The following is a 13084-nucleotide window of genomic DNA, read 5'->3' on the forward strand; positions in this document are numbered from 1 at the left end:
TTGTATCTAGATATTGAATTTTTATTTGTAATGCACATACTGATTATTGAATTCATACATTTTACTTGTATTTCATGATTTGAAACTTTATTGAATGAATATTGCAATTTATTGAACGTTCAAATTCAATATTTATACATTGTTTCAATATGGTAAATATTGCATTCACTGTCTGCATCAAGTTTACAAACTATAATTTCAAGTTGATCAATCTTTCATATATTCAACTTCTCAGATGCATTCAGATTCGGTTGTCTATTGTTTTTGTATACAGTGCATTCGGAAAGTATTCAGACCCCTTGTCTTTTTCCACATTTTGTTACGTTACAGCCTTATTCTAAAATTGATTAAATTTCCTCATAAATTTAATTTCCTCATAAAACTACACACAATACTCCATAATGACAAAATGAAAACAGGTTTTATGATTTTTTTGCAAATTTTATTAAAAATAAAAAACAGAAATACCTTATTTACATAAGTATTCAGACCATAAGAAGAAAAAAATTCAACATGCCACATTGGCTTCAGAACCCACCAGAAGCTTCCGTTTACCACAAGAGCAGTTGATTCTATCTGTTCTCTATATTTCCTGATGTTGTCTCTGGTTTGGAATCTGAAATTAGAGATGCTGAATCTGAATGCATCTGAGAAGTTGAATATATTCAACTTGATAAACAGACAATGATTTCAATATTTACCATAATAATTTACCATAATATTTACAATTTTTCTTCTGTTTCATATTGAAACACAACATATAAATATTGAATTTGTATGTTCATTCAATTCAGTTCAAAATCATGAAAAGTTCAATTTATGAATTCAATGATTACATTTGTGCATCACACATTATTGTACATCAAAGTATTTCATTCAAATTCAATATCCAAATGACACATTCTAAAATATGGAATTCAAATACAATTTATGTTGGCACTGAAATCGCTCCATAGATTGGTGCCACGGCATAAGCGTTAGGATTTGTGTACGGTTTGTTCAATCAATATCCGAACTTCAACAACGAAGACGGACAATCATTTTGATTACGTGAATTAATTTATCTATGTCGTCCACGAGATGGAATTAATGACCAGACACGGTGTGGGCGTTGTAAGGAAGGGCTGCCATAGGAAACGTGTTCTAGCGGTTTCAAAGTAAAAGCGGTGTGACTCCAACGTTACTTACTTACCTGACCATCGCTCCAGCTAGCTAGCTTTTGCAATTAGTAATATGATTTATTTTATCTTACTGAATCATTTGTCTCAAAAAAAGGGAAGGGTAAAAATAGCCATGGTGTCATCGAAAGTGAATCGCAAGACCAAAGCAATCTTTATCGGCTGGCCTCTTGGCTTCTATTTCTGTGGAGTTTTGCTATCTGTGTGTTTAACTGTTCTATTTCTGCTTTCTGACCGGCCACAGAGACCGCCTAAAAATAAGACAAGCAATAGAATACAAAGAGCAAACTCTGATCTGGCCCTATGGCGACAAGAGCTCCACCTGGCGGCATTCGGTGATCATGTTGCTGCCTACGTTGCTTTTACACATGCAGCAGATTCAACCTCCTCACACAGTGGGTGCTGTAGCAGATCCAGGGGGCTTTAAGTCGGCTACATTATTCAATAGCTACAAACACAAGTATTACAGGTTTTCCTCTTGCACATACAACAAAGCCCGTGTGCAACCCATCTGCAGATATCCCTTTAAAAACACACACATGCACACAAACACAGACACAGTACACAGAGCCATGCTGGAGGAGACACAGGATCTAATCTGCAGAGCATAGGTGTCCACCGAGACAGAAGACAGCCGTGGGCATGGTGACAGTAACTCATGTCAAGCCCAGTAGGGTGTATACCAAATACAGCTCAAGGATGAACCATATAAAGACTGGATTCACTCAAAACAAAAGCTGTCAATCAAAACACATGTTCCAGGTGCCTGAACACAGAAACAGACAAGGCATTGGTTGGATATACAAAATCCAGTTTTTTGGCATCTACATTTAAATAAATATTCAAAAGATAGACACTTATAACACTGTAGATAAGTGTGTACTGCAGGTCTACTTCCTGTAATGCACATTATTAGTTCACGGAAGCAATATAATATATGTCATTGAGCAGATGCTTTTATCCAAAGCAACTTACATACCTATTCATTACGGGTGTTCCCTGGAATCAAACCCACTACCCTAGGGTTACAAACGCCATGCTCGACCAACTGAGCTTACAAAGGACCACTCTATTGTACCATTTCCCCAATTATGTTTTGACTAAACTAAAGTATTTTAACCATGCCATATCTCATTGTAGATAAAATACACTATGTATAGCAATAATCATAAAGTCATTCAAGTCACCCTAACATAAGCGCTGCAACATTTCACCATGTGTCAGCAACAGTGGTATATCATGACATGGCACAACGTCATAAAGCAACAGAATGTGCAATATCTCCACCCAGCACAGCCAGAAGAGGACTGGCCACCCCTCATAGCCTGGTTCCTCTCTAGGTTTCTTCCTAGGTTTTGGCCTTTCTAGGGAGTTTTTCCTAGCCACCGTGCTTCTACACCTGCATTGCTTGCTGTTTGGGGTTTTAGGCTGGGTGTCTGTACAGCACTTCGAGATATTAGCTGATGTACGAAGGGCTATATAAAATAAACTTGATTGACTTGATTGAATATATTCACCAGCAGATGGCAACATTGAGCAATACTTTTATGTATTTATTAGAGAGGATTTTAGTATCGCGTATAAAGGTCATTTTAAATAACAAAGGATATATGTCCATGGTAGTACATGTTATATACTATGTTAGGCGAAAAGATGGATGCATTATACACTGACATGTTTAGAGAGGGTCATGTTGAGAAAATGGAAACTAATAGATGTTTTCACATTCATCTAACCCCTATAGAATGATTCAAAGACAAGGAGACTCAATATACTGTATATGACAAATGATTTTAATTAGCTATATTTTTTCATTCTCCTTCCTTCCGTCTGTTTCTTTTTTAGTACTTTGATTTCATTATTTTATGATATAGAGCTATACAAATAAAGTTATTATTACAAATATGTATCATTAACTAAATGTATTAAGATAACACATTGTTTTCACAATATATTACACCTTTAGCCAGGCTTTAGTTTATTGTAGAATGCTCCAATGAATGCCCTGCAATTAAAAGCATTTCTCCTTTCATCCCTTTAACTAAAAAACACAGCAGAAGACTGAATAGCTGCGACAACAACGAGATGGTGAGAAGCTCTGTAATGAATAATTCACAATGTGGTACAGTTCAAAGACCCTTCCGAGAAACCAATCTTTCCCCTTACTGAATATCAAACAGGGTTCAGCGGAGCGGCAGCGCGCGTCTTGTCATGGAGGTCACTTCTGAAGTCAGACATTCGGTTTCATTGAGAACCTGATGAAGAATAGCCTGGTCTCGGTGACTATTGTTGTTATGACATACAAGCCACAGACGAGTGGACTAAAGCACAAACAGGTCTAGGACCAGGCTAGTTAAAGATCTATAAGGGTCTACACATTGTTATAGGAATCACAATTGGGATAGTACTGTACTACTGTATATATCACAGTGGGCAGTCTTCTTTTCTTCATAGCTGTTAAACTGAGTCCCCCACTACTTTAGTACAGGTCTCTCATGATCTCCTGCAGTAGTGGGTGCAGACACATCTGCAGCTCCTGCTTCTTGAGCAGGTGGATGAGGCGGACGTGGTTGGCCACCAGCTGCCGCAGGTCGGTCATCTTCTGCAGGAGCTTGGCGAACAGCTGGGGGCAGTCTGGGTGGATGGTCTTCAACTGCAGCTCCAGGGCCAGCAGCACTGTCTCCTGGAGGTCCTCAATGGGCTTCACGTTCACCAGGCCTGGACGGTCTAGAGTAGAGTACAACATGGTCGAGGTTAGTCACCAGAGTGGGAGAGGGAAATAGAGGAAGACTGGACAAAGACATTACAGCAAATGATCTGAAGTTATAATGATCTACCTGATGAGCAAAGTTCAATTGAAATGATACAGCACAAAAGAGGACACCGTTACTTTATATGTAACGGATTTCCTCTTCGTCTGAGGAGGAGTAGCAAGGATCGGACCAATGTGCAGCATGGTAAGTGTCCATAATGAGATATTTAATCAATCAACAGAACACTGAACAAAATTACAAACAAACAACCGAAACAGTCCCGTATGGTACTAACAGAGGAAACAACCACCCACAAAACACAATAGAAAACAGGCTACCTAAATATGGCTCCCAATCAGAGACAACGACTGACACCTGCCTCTGATTGAGAACCATACTAGGCCAAACACATAGAAATATAACAACAGAACAAAACATAGAAAAACAACATAAGATGCCCACTCCAACTCACACCCTGACCAACTAAAATAAAGACATAAAAAAGGAACTAAGGTCAGAACGTGACATTATATCTGGTCTCCAGCCCAATCAAGTCATCTCTGAGCAATAAAAATGCAAATCTTGCAGATCTTGCATATAAATGCATAAATGTAAAACTGAAAAACAATCACCTCCACTGAGGATGATGACGGCGAAGAAGAGCGCCATATCACTATCGTCCAGCTCCAGCACGTTGAACTTTACCGCAAACTCAAACTTGGGCTCCATCATCTCACAGAAGGGCTTCCTCAGGCTCTTGAGGAACTCCCGGGTCATGAAGATCTGTCCGTAGGCAAACAGTGTGCCGTCCTTGTTCATGAGCGGCGCCAGCATGGTCGTCATGACCTCGATGACCCCGTACTTCAGCAGGATCACCTGGTCGTTCATGTCCAGCTCTGTGAACCCAGGGATGCTCTTGGCGAACTCTGTGACCTCTTGTACGGCCTCGGCGGAGCGGAACTGGAGGCGGCGGAAGACGGAGAGCTCCAGCTCCCCAGCAGGCTCCTCAGGGGGCAGGACGGACCTCTGGCGCTCCAGTACCGGGAGCTGTCTACAGTTTATAAAGTACTGACCCGCCGTCAGAGACTTCATGTCATGGATGACAAACGGCTGGAAGAAAAGAGATACATGCCATAGGTAATTAACTATGTAAAGGAAGCATTTCCATCCGTTGTCATTCATTCTCTTGGCACTTAGTAGTCATTCAGTATTAGGCAACTTGCTTGGTGCACAAGGGGTTTAATCTAACTAGGAAATAAAAGGGAAATTAAAATCCTGACTTTTATGTTTGTTTCCTTGAGAACCAAAAATATATCTGTTTCTCTAAAATATAAATAACGGTCTATTAGTTATTTCCTCTTAGACAAACTGACATGACCCAATATTACTGCTTCCTATAGTACTTTGATATTTTGCTACCAGTAAATCAGGACAGAGTGGATCTACCAAAAACTGTGATTCAAATAAATAGAACCAAATGTCTGGTGTGTGTGTTTGAGTGTGTGTGTGTGAGCGAGAGCGAGAGGTGAAGTGAAGTGGCTTTCAATGGGTCTGTTCTGATTGATCTCACAAATTTCCCATTGACATCAATGCATAATTCATGTAACACTGTCTGTGCATGTACAGTATCTCAAGTAACAATTGGGCCCTTACTGAGTTTCCGTGGGTCTTTCCAGAGAGGATGGCCTTGGCCTTGCTCTTGGTCAGGGGAAAGTGTCTGTGGTAGGACAAACACAGCTGTCTGGACAGGGCTCTCAGGTCCGTTGACTCTGGGTTCCTGGGGTCCACATCCATAAACTCAGCCTGCAGCTTCTCTCTCTCCACCTGGGGCATCCGGCCGAAGCGGATGGCTGCATGGGGGCATCAGGGAGGTTTACAGTTAGTGCATTACATTCTAGCCTGGGTGCCAGTCAGACGCTTTCTTTGAACAATGCTAACAACACTGCCTGACCAAACAAGACAATGACAAATAGGTTGGCTAAAGAAGGACTATACTTCATCCCACTGTGTAGAAAAATGTGTAGAAAAATTCCAACGTCTAAAGGCCCTTTACAGACAGACAACTGCTGTTGAAACAGTTCATATTGAAAATCTGTAACACCCTTGACATTAAATAAGTGTCATCAAATAGGACAACTAACCCTGTCACCCCTTTGTGAGTGGGCTTTACTCAGATTGTGATTGTATAATAAATACTGTTGCAGAAGGGCTTATGAACTTTTACAATAGTTCTCATGGTCTCCATTTGGAGCCCAGCCCATCTGTCTAAGCATTTTATGTCGTAGCCACATTATCTGTCTTAATTAATCAATGATTACACTACAAATATTTAACTGAACAAAAATGTGATAATTCCTCGCCATTATATGGATGAGCTGAGACAAAGTCGCGTGCACATATTGTGTAGCCGAGCAATGTCAACTGATGACAAATCAAATCTAAGTTTACACCGATTTGCAGGTGTTATAGCAGGTTCAGTGAAATGCTGGCGTTAACAGCTCCGACAGTGCAGTAGAATGTCTAGCAAATACACAAATTAAAAATAATTTTGAAAACAAGAAACGTCAGAACGACATGACAACATCTCCTGAGAGCTTTGGTGTGTCTGCCAGCAGTTGTCCCATCACAGGTACTAAAAGAGTACAAAGATCACTGTTATACAAACTAACATATAAATCACCAATAGCAAGCTGTCGCTGAGATTGTGGACTGACTGCATACCACTGACATACAAACAGGATGAAATTGCATTTTTATCTGATTAGCCCAACATAAGTAGGCTATATTTAAAAGCACATCAAATGCAATGTTCAAACACATAATGTGACCAGCTAAGGCAGACGGACAGGAATGTGCTTATGGTCGCTATCTATCTCTTCCAAATTTAGTGCAAGACAAGCAAAAAAATATATAAGCTTTCGGCAAAATGAATTGGAGCAGCCAAAAATCCTTACATAACGCGCAGCTTTGGCGTTATCACGTATGACAAATCATGACCCTTATAAATCTTTGTCGATTTTTTTTTACATAACAATGTGGTGGCTTACCATCATGTGACATGCCCACAAGCAGACATTTCTGAAAGCGACAGTACTGGCACTTATTCCGGCTCTTTTTGTGAATCCGACAGTGCAGATCACAGTGGTCATACACCAGTTTTAACCGCAAGGTTCTGCGGAAGAATCCCTGAGAGAAAGGCAGAGAACATGTTGATTGTAGAATCCTACAGCAGCAGTTGGCTCTAATTATTTTACAGGAAAAAATTGAAAGAAATGTAAACAATGTCAAACCATGAGCTTTACATGAATCCAATGGCCAGGGTGCGTGTTTTATGTTTCAGGGTTAAGTCCTTACCAATATGGCCCCATGGAGGTTACATAGCGAGACATTTCTATACCTCCAAGCATTCACAATAATCATACATATTGACAAGCCAACAGAACCAAAGGAGGTAGGTCTCAGTCCTACCTTGCAGCCCTCACAGGCATGGACGCCATAGTGGAAGCCTGAGGCCTTGTCCCCACACACTCTACAGTCAATATTGAGCAGAGAGCTGGCGTCTGTGTAAGTAGGGGGATTGGAGTGAGGCCGGGGTCTGGACAGGCTGACAATGCTACAGTCGCTGGACTGAGAAGGCGATAAGGGCTTATCGTTTACTGAACCTAAACAATATACATAACATCACAGGCAAAAGGAAAGAGTGTCATTCAAAATGTGTGGCAATTGCTTTAACACAAGATTCAATTGATGTGGATAGATAATTAAGTTATTACACTTTTAGTTGTAGGGAATGACAGATTTATTGACAATCCCTTACAGTAGACTTACGTTGATACATGCTGTATGTGTAGTTGTATGAGTGGCTTCTGTCTGGGCTGTGGTTAAATGAGTGGCTTCTGTTGGGCTGTGGTTAAATGAGTGGCTTCTGTTTGGGCTGCGTTAAATGAGTGGCTTCTGTCTGGGCTGTGGTTAAATGAGTGGCTTCTGTCTGGGCTGTGGTTAAATGAGTGGCTTCTGTCTGGGTGTGTTAAATGAGTGGCTTCTGGTCTGGGCTGTGGTTAAATGAGTGGCTTCTCGTCTGGGCTGGGGTTAAATGAGTGGCTTCTGTCTGGGCTGTGGTTAAATGAGTGGCTTCTGTCTTGGGCTGCGGTTAATGAGTGGCTTCTGTCTGGGCTGTGGTTAAATGATTGGCTTCTGTTCTGGGCTGGGTAAATGAGTGAGCTCTGTCCTGGGCTGTGGTTAAATGATTGGGCCTTCTGCTTCTGGGCTGTGGTTAAATGAGTGGCTTCTGTCTGGGCTGTGGTTAAATGAGTGGCTTCTGTCTGGGCTGTGGTTAAATGATTGGCTTCTGTCTGGGCTGTGGTGGTGGGGACTGTTGTGGCTGTACTCTAGAGAGGGGAGATAAGGGTAGTCCAGCGTCGACAGGGTCTCCATGTCAAAACTATTCATCTTGTTGTCCATCTCTGCCAAGTCCAACGTGTCCAGCCCAAAGCTCAGCAAGGACCACGCTGCTCTCCGTGTGTCCACCATCTCTGGATAAGAAGACACTAGACAGCAGTGTTAAAAGAAAAAAGGTCATCCAACAGAATAACTATCTCCATTCACTATAAATAAAGCTATCAAGGAGACAACAGCAAAGGAAAACCATTCATTACCACCGCTGTTGTAACTGTACTGTACCTTTAGCCTGTTAAAACTAAGAAATAGAACTGGACAAATTCTACATTCACGCTGATATGGATCTGGTTATGTATTGTACATTAGATTCAGGGCAAACACAAGGAATGCAATTTAAGAATGGTTTCATTGAGCTTACAATAGTGCTTAACAGATAGTGAAAACTAACCAACCCGCCCCCTAGTAGGACCTCTCAGCCACACCGTAAGTAAACTCACCCTTCTGTATGATTTATTTTATAGAACACACAGACAGATCTTTAGGTGCATTAGTAGAGACAGGTCAATATAGCCATGCTCACTTCAACTCAAAGAAAGACATTCTCTCTCTCTCCTCTCTCTCTCTCTCTCTCTCTCCTCTCTCTCTCTCTCTCTCTCTCTCTCTCTCTCTCTCTCTCTCTCTCTCTCTCTCTCTCTCTCTCTCTCTCTCTCTCTCTCTCTCTCTCTCTCTCTCTCTCTCTCTCTCTCTCTCTCTCTCTCTCTCTCTCTCTCTCTCTCTCCTTCTCTCTCTCTCTCTCTCTCTCTCTCTCTCCTCCCTCTCCTCTCTCTCTCTTCTCTCTCTCTCTCTCTCTGCAGAAATCGAGATATGATTCAATAAAACATCTCTGATTGTAGGATGATAAATTGCCTTTCTGTTATATGTAGCTATTGTCTTTCAAAAGTCATGAGAAAACTTTAATGGGTGGCATTGGCCATAAATCAAGAGGCAATGCATCATTTGATTATACATTTATGGGAAGAGGGCCAGGCTTTCAGTGTGATGCATCATATGCTCATTGTAGTAGTTTTGTTTTCTAATAGACAAGACCTAATTACAACCTCTAACAGGCTCAAATAGGTCTTGCACATGTTCAAACCTGTGGTGTGTGCAATAAAAAGAGTGTTTTTTGGTTTTACTATCCTTGTGGGAACCAACAGTGAGGACATTTTGCCAGTATCTACAAGGAAAAATGATATTTTAGGCTTAGGGGTTAGGTTTAGGGTTACAATTAAGGTTAGGGTTAGAATTAGGGTTAGGGGTTAGGTTTAGGAGTAAGGGTTAGGGGTTAAGGTCAGGGATAGGGAAAATAGGATTTTGAATGGGAATCAATTGTTTGGACCCCACAAGGTTAGTATAACAAACGTGTGTGCATCATAATGATGATAAATGATCTACACATACTGTACCTAAACAGAAGACTGACAATGTCCTGTGGAATAGTCTTGTTACCAAAGTGGAATGATTTTAATAGTTAGTGTGTTAGAAGTTGGTAACTAGGAAACACCTGAATTATGGTGATCATATAGAGGTCTCGACTATACAATAAAATAAAAATAGTAACATAAATTTAAATAAATGACATCTTGGTCAAACTGTCAAAAGTTGACAGTAGCCTTTTTCTAGTTTGAAATACAGACAAAGTTAACATTTAAATTCACAACGGAAATCCTTATTATAATCCAACAATGTTTTTTTTATGCCAATACAAATAGGTCTAGATAAATTATCAAATGAAATAAATGAAAGCCTTTGATCGATCTAAGACCAGTATCAGTTTATGCAAAGCATTGTCAGACATCAGTTTCACTTGTTCACCTTTAGCCTGAGCCAGGCAGTCTACATTCTCACGTATCAGAATTATTCAAGGCTGATATAGCCTAGCCTACCTGTCCTGGTCTTCTATACAAAAATAGCCTTATAACACTTCACCACGCACTTGTACAGCTTCATTCACATATTCCGCCATCTTTCTTCCTTTTTCTTGATCCCGTTGTTGCTGAATTATAGGCCAGGGCACTGCGGGTTGCATGCGGGTCATATGGCCAGTATCTGAATGACAGAAGTTCCCCTCGCCCAGTTTGCAGCCTGCATACTTCCCTTCCCCCATCAATTTGCAGGTTGGACTTTGGAATCATACTTCACGGAACACTGGAGACAAACCTGTTGCTCAAAGAGTGATTATCTGATTTGATAGGTAGGCTCCTTTATGAGATTGTTTGATTCTCATAAGGTGTGAAGCACTGTATTCAGAGCTGCAGTACACAGAAGTCCATAGGCCAACAGGGGTCCATTTTGACACAAAGGGGTAAAAATAAAATCATAATTTCTAAACAAATGTTTTATCCTTCTGAAATGTTTTAACTTTGTCAAGCAATTAGCCTGAAAAAAATATATGAATGCAACATGTAAAGGGTTTGTCCTATGTTTCATGAGCTGAAATAAAAGATAACCAACATTTTGAATATGCAAATTAAGTGCGTATTTCTCTCAAATTTTGTGCACAAATTTGTTTACATCCCTGTTAGTGAGCATTTCTCCTTTGCCAAGGTAATCCATCCACCGGACAGGTGTGGCATATCAAGACGGTGCACCTTTTTCAAATGTTTTATTTTATTTCACCTTTATTTAACCAGGTAACCTAGTTGAGAAGAAGTTCTCATTTGCAACTGCGACCTGGCCAAGATAAAGCCTAGCAATTCGACACATACAACAACACAGAGTTACACATGGAATAAACAAAACATACAGTCAATAATACAGTAGAACAAAAGAAAACAAAAAGTCTATATACAGTGAGTGCAAATGAGGTAAGATAAGGGAGTTAAGGCAATAAAATAGGCCATGGTGGCYAAGTAATTACAATATAGCAATTAAACACTGGAATGGTAGATGTGCAGAAGATGAATGTGCAAGTAGAGATACTGGGGTGCAAAGGAGCAAGATAAATAAATAAATACAGTACGGGGATGAGGTCAGTAGATAGATGGGCTGTTTACAGATGGGCTATGTACAGGTGCAGTGATCTGTGAGCTGCTCTGACAGCTGGTGCTTAAAGCTAGTGAGGGAGATATGAGTCTCCAGCTTCAGAGATTTTTGCAGTTCGTTCCAGTCATTGGCAGCAGAGAACTAGAAGGAAAGACAACCAAAGGAGGAACTGGCTTTGGGGGTGACCAGTGAGATATACCTGCTGGAGTGCGTGCTACGAGTGGGTGCTGCTATGGTGACCAGTGAGCTGAGATAAGGCGGGGCTTTACCTAGCAGAGACTTGTAGATAACCTGGAGCCAGTGGGTTTGGTGACGAGTATGAAGCGAGGGCAAACCAACGAGAGCGTACAGGTCGCAATGGTGGGTAGTGTATGGAGCTTTGGTGACAAAACGGATGGCACTGTGATAGACTGCATCCAGTTTGTTGAGTAGAGTGTTGGAGGCTATTTTATAGATGACATCACCGAAGTCGAGGATCGGTAGGATGGTCAGTTTTATGAGGGTATGTTTGGCAGCATGAGTGAAGGATGCTTTGTTGCGATATAGGAAGCCGATTCTAGATGTAATTTTGGATTGGAGATGCTTAATGTGAGTCTGGAAGGAGCGGTTACAGTCTAACCAGACACCCAGGTATTTGTAGTTGTCCACGTATTCTAAGTCAGAGCCGTCCAGAGTAGTGATGCTGGACAGGCGAGCAGGTGCGGGCAGTGATCGGTTGAATAGCATGCATTTAGTTTTACTTGCGTTTAAGAGCCGTTGGAGGCCACGGAAGGAGAGTTGTATGGCATTGAAGCTCGTCTGGAGGTTAGTTAGCACAGTGTCCAAAGAGGGGCCAGAAGTATACAGAATGGTGTCGTCTGCATAGAGGTGTATCAGAGAATCACCAGCAGCAAGAGCAACATCATTGATGTATACAGAGAAGAGAGTCGGCCCGAGGATTGAACCCTGTGGCACCCCCATAGAGACTGCCAGAGGTCCAGACAACAGGCCCTCCGATTTGACACACTGAACTCTATCAGAGAAGTAGTTGGTAAACTAGGCGAGGCATTTGAGAAACCAAGGCTGTCGAGTCTGCCAATAAGAATGTGATGATTGACAGAGTCAAAAGCCTTGGCCAGGTCGATGAATACGGCTGCACAGTAATGTCTCTTATCGATGGCGGTTATGATGGCGTTTAGGACCTTGAGCGTGGCTGAGGTGCACCCATGACCAGCTCTGAAACCAGATTGCATAGCGGAGAAGGTACGGTGGGATTCGAAATGGTCGTTAATCTGTTTGTTAACTTGGTTTTCGAAGACCTTAGAAAGACAGGGTAGGATAGATATAGGTCTGTAGCAGTTTGGGTCTAGAGTGTCACCCCCTTTGAAGAGGGGGATGACCGCGGCAGCTTCCCAATCTTTGGGAATCTCAGACGATACGAAAGATAGGTTGAACAGGCTAGTAATAGGGGTTGCAACAATTTCGGCAGATACTTTTAGAAAGAGAGGGTCCAGATTGTCTAGCCCGGCTGATTTGTAGGGGTCCAGATTTTGCAGCTCTTTCAGAACATCAGCTATCTGGATTTGGGAGAACGAGAAATGGGGAAGGCTTTGGCGGGTTGCTGTGGAGGGTGCCGGGCAGTTGACCGGGGTAGGGGTAGCCAGGTGGAAAGCATGGCCAGCCGTAGAGAAATGRTTATTGAAATTCTCAATTATAGTGGATTTATCGGTGGTGACAGTGTTTCCTAGCCTC

General features: G+C 41.6%; 1 protein-coding gene across 1 annotated transcript; it reads right to left on the bottom strand.

Moving 5' to 3' along the window:
- Nucleotides 1-3187: 3187 nt before the first annotated feature.
- Nucleotides 3188-7852, bottom strand: LOC111966207 (peroxisome proliferator-activated receptor gamma). The gene is made up of 6 exons (XM_023990671.2): nucleotides 7760-7852; nucleotides 7400-7593; nucleotides 6979-7117; nucleotides 5585-5781; nucleotides 4564-5041; nucleotides 3188-3905 (listed from the first exon to the last, which is right to left on the bottom strand). Exons 1-6 carry the CDS (start codon nucleotides 7767-7769, stop codon nucleotides 3658-3660), a joined length of 1266 nt encoding a protein of 421 aa, XP_023846439.1. The 5' UTR covers nucleotides 7770-7852; the 3' UTR covers nucleotides 3188-3657.
- Nucleotides 7853-13084: the final 5232 nt, after the last annotated feature.

Source organism: Salvelinus sp. IW2-2015, linkage group LG7 (genome assembly GCF_002910315.2).
Source record: "Salvelinus sp. IW2-2015 linkage group LG7, ASM291031v2, whole genome shotgun sequence".
NCBI classification, from domain to species: domain Eukaryota; kingdom Metazoa; phylum Chordata; class Actinopteri; order Salmoniformes; family Salmonidae; genus Salvelinus; species Salvelinus sp. IW2-2015.

Excerpts from the sequence above, each read along its gene's own strand:
- LOC111966207 (XM_023990671.2), bottom strand. Across the intron at positions 7,118-7,399 it reads ATGCCTGTGAGGGCTGCAAG|GGATTCTTCCGCAGAACCTT; the intron begins GTAGGACTGAGA and ends CCTTTCTCTCAG. Across the intron at positions 5,782-6,978 it reads TGTGGGCATGTCACATGATG|CCATCCGCTTCGGCCGGATG; the intron begins GTAAGCCACCAC and ends GCCCCCATGCAG.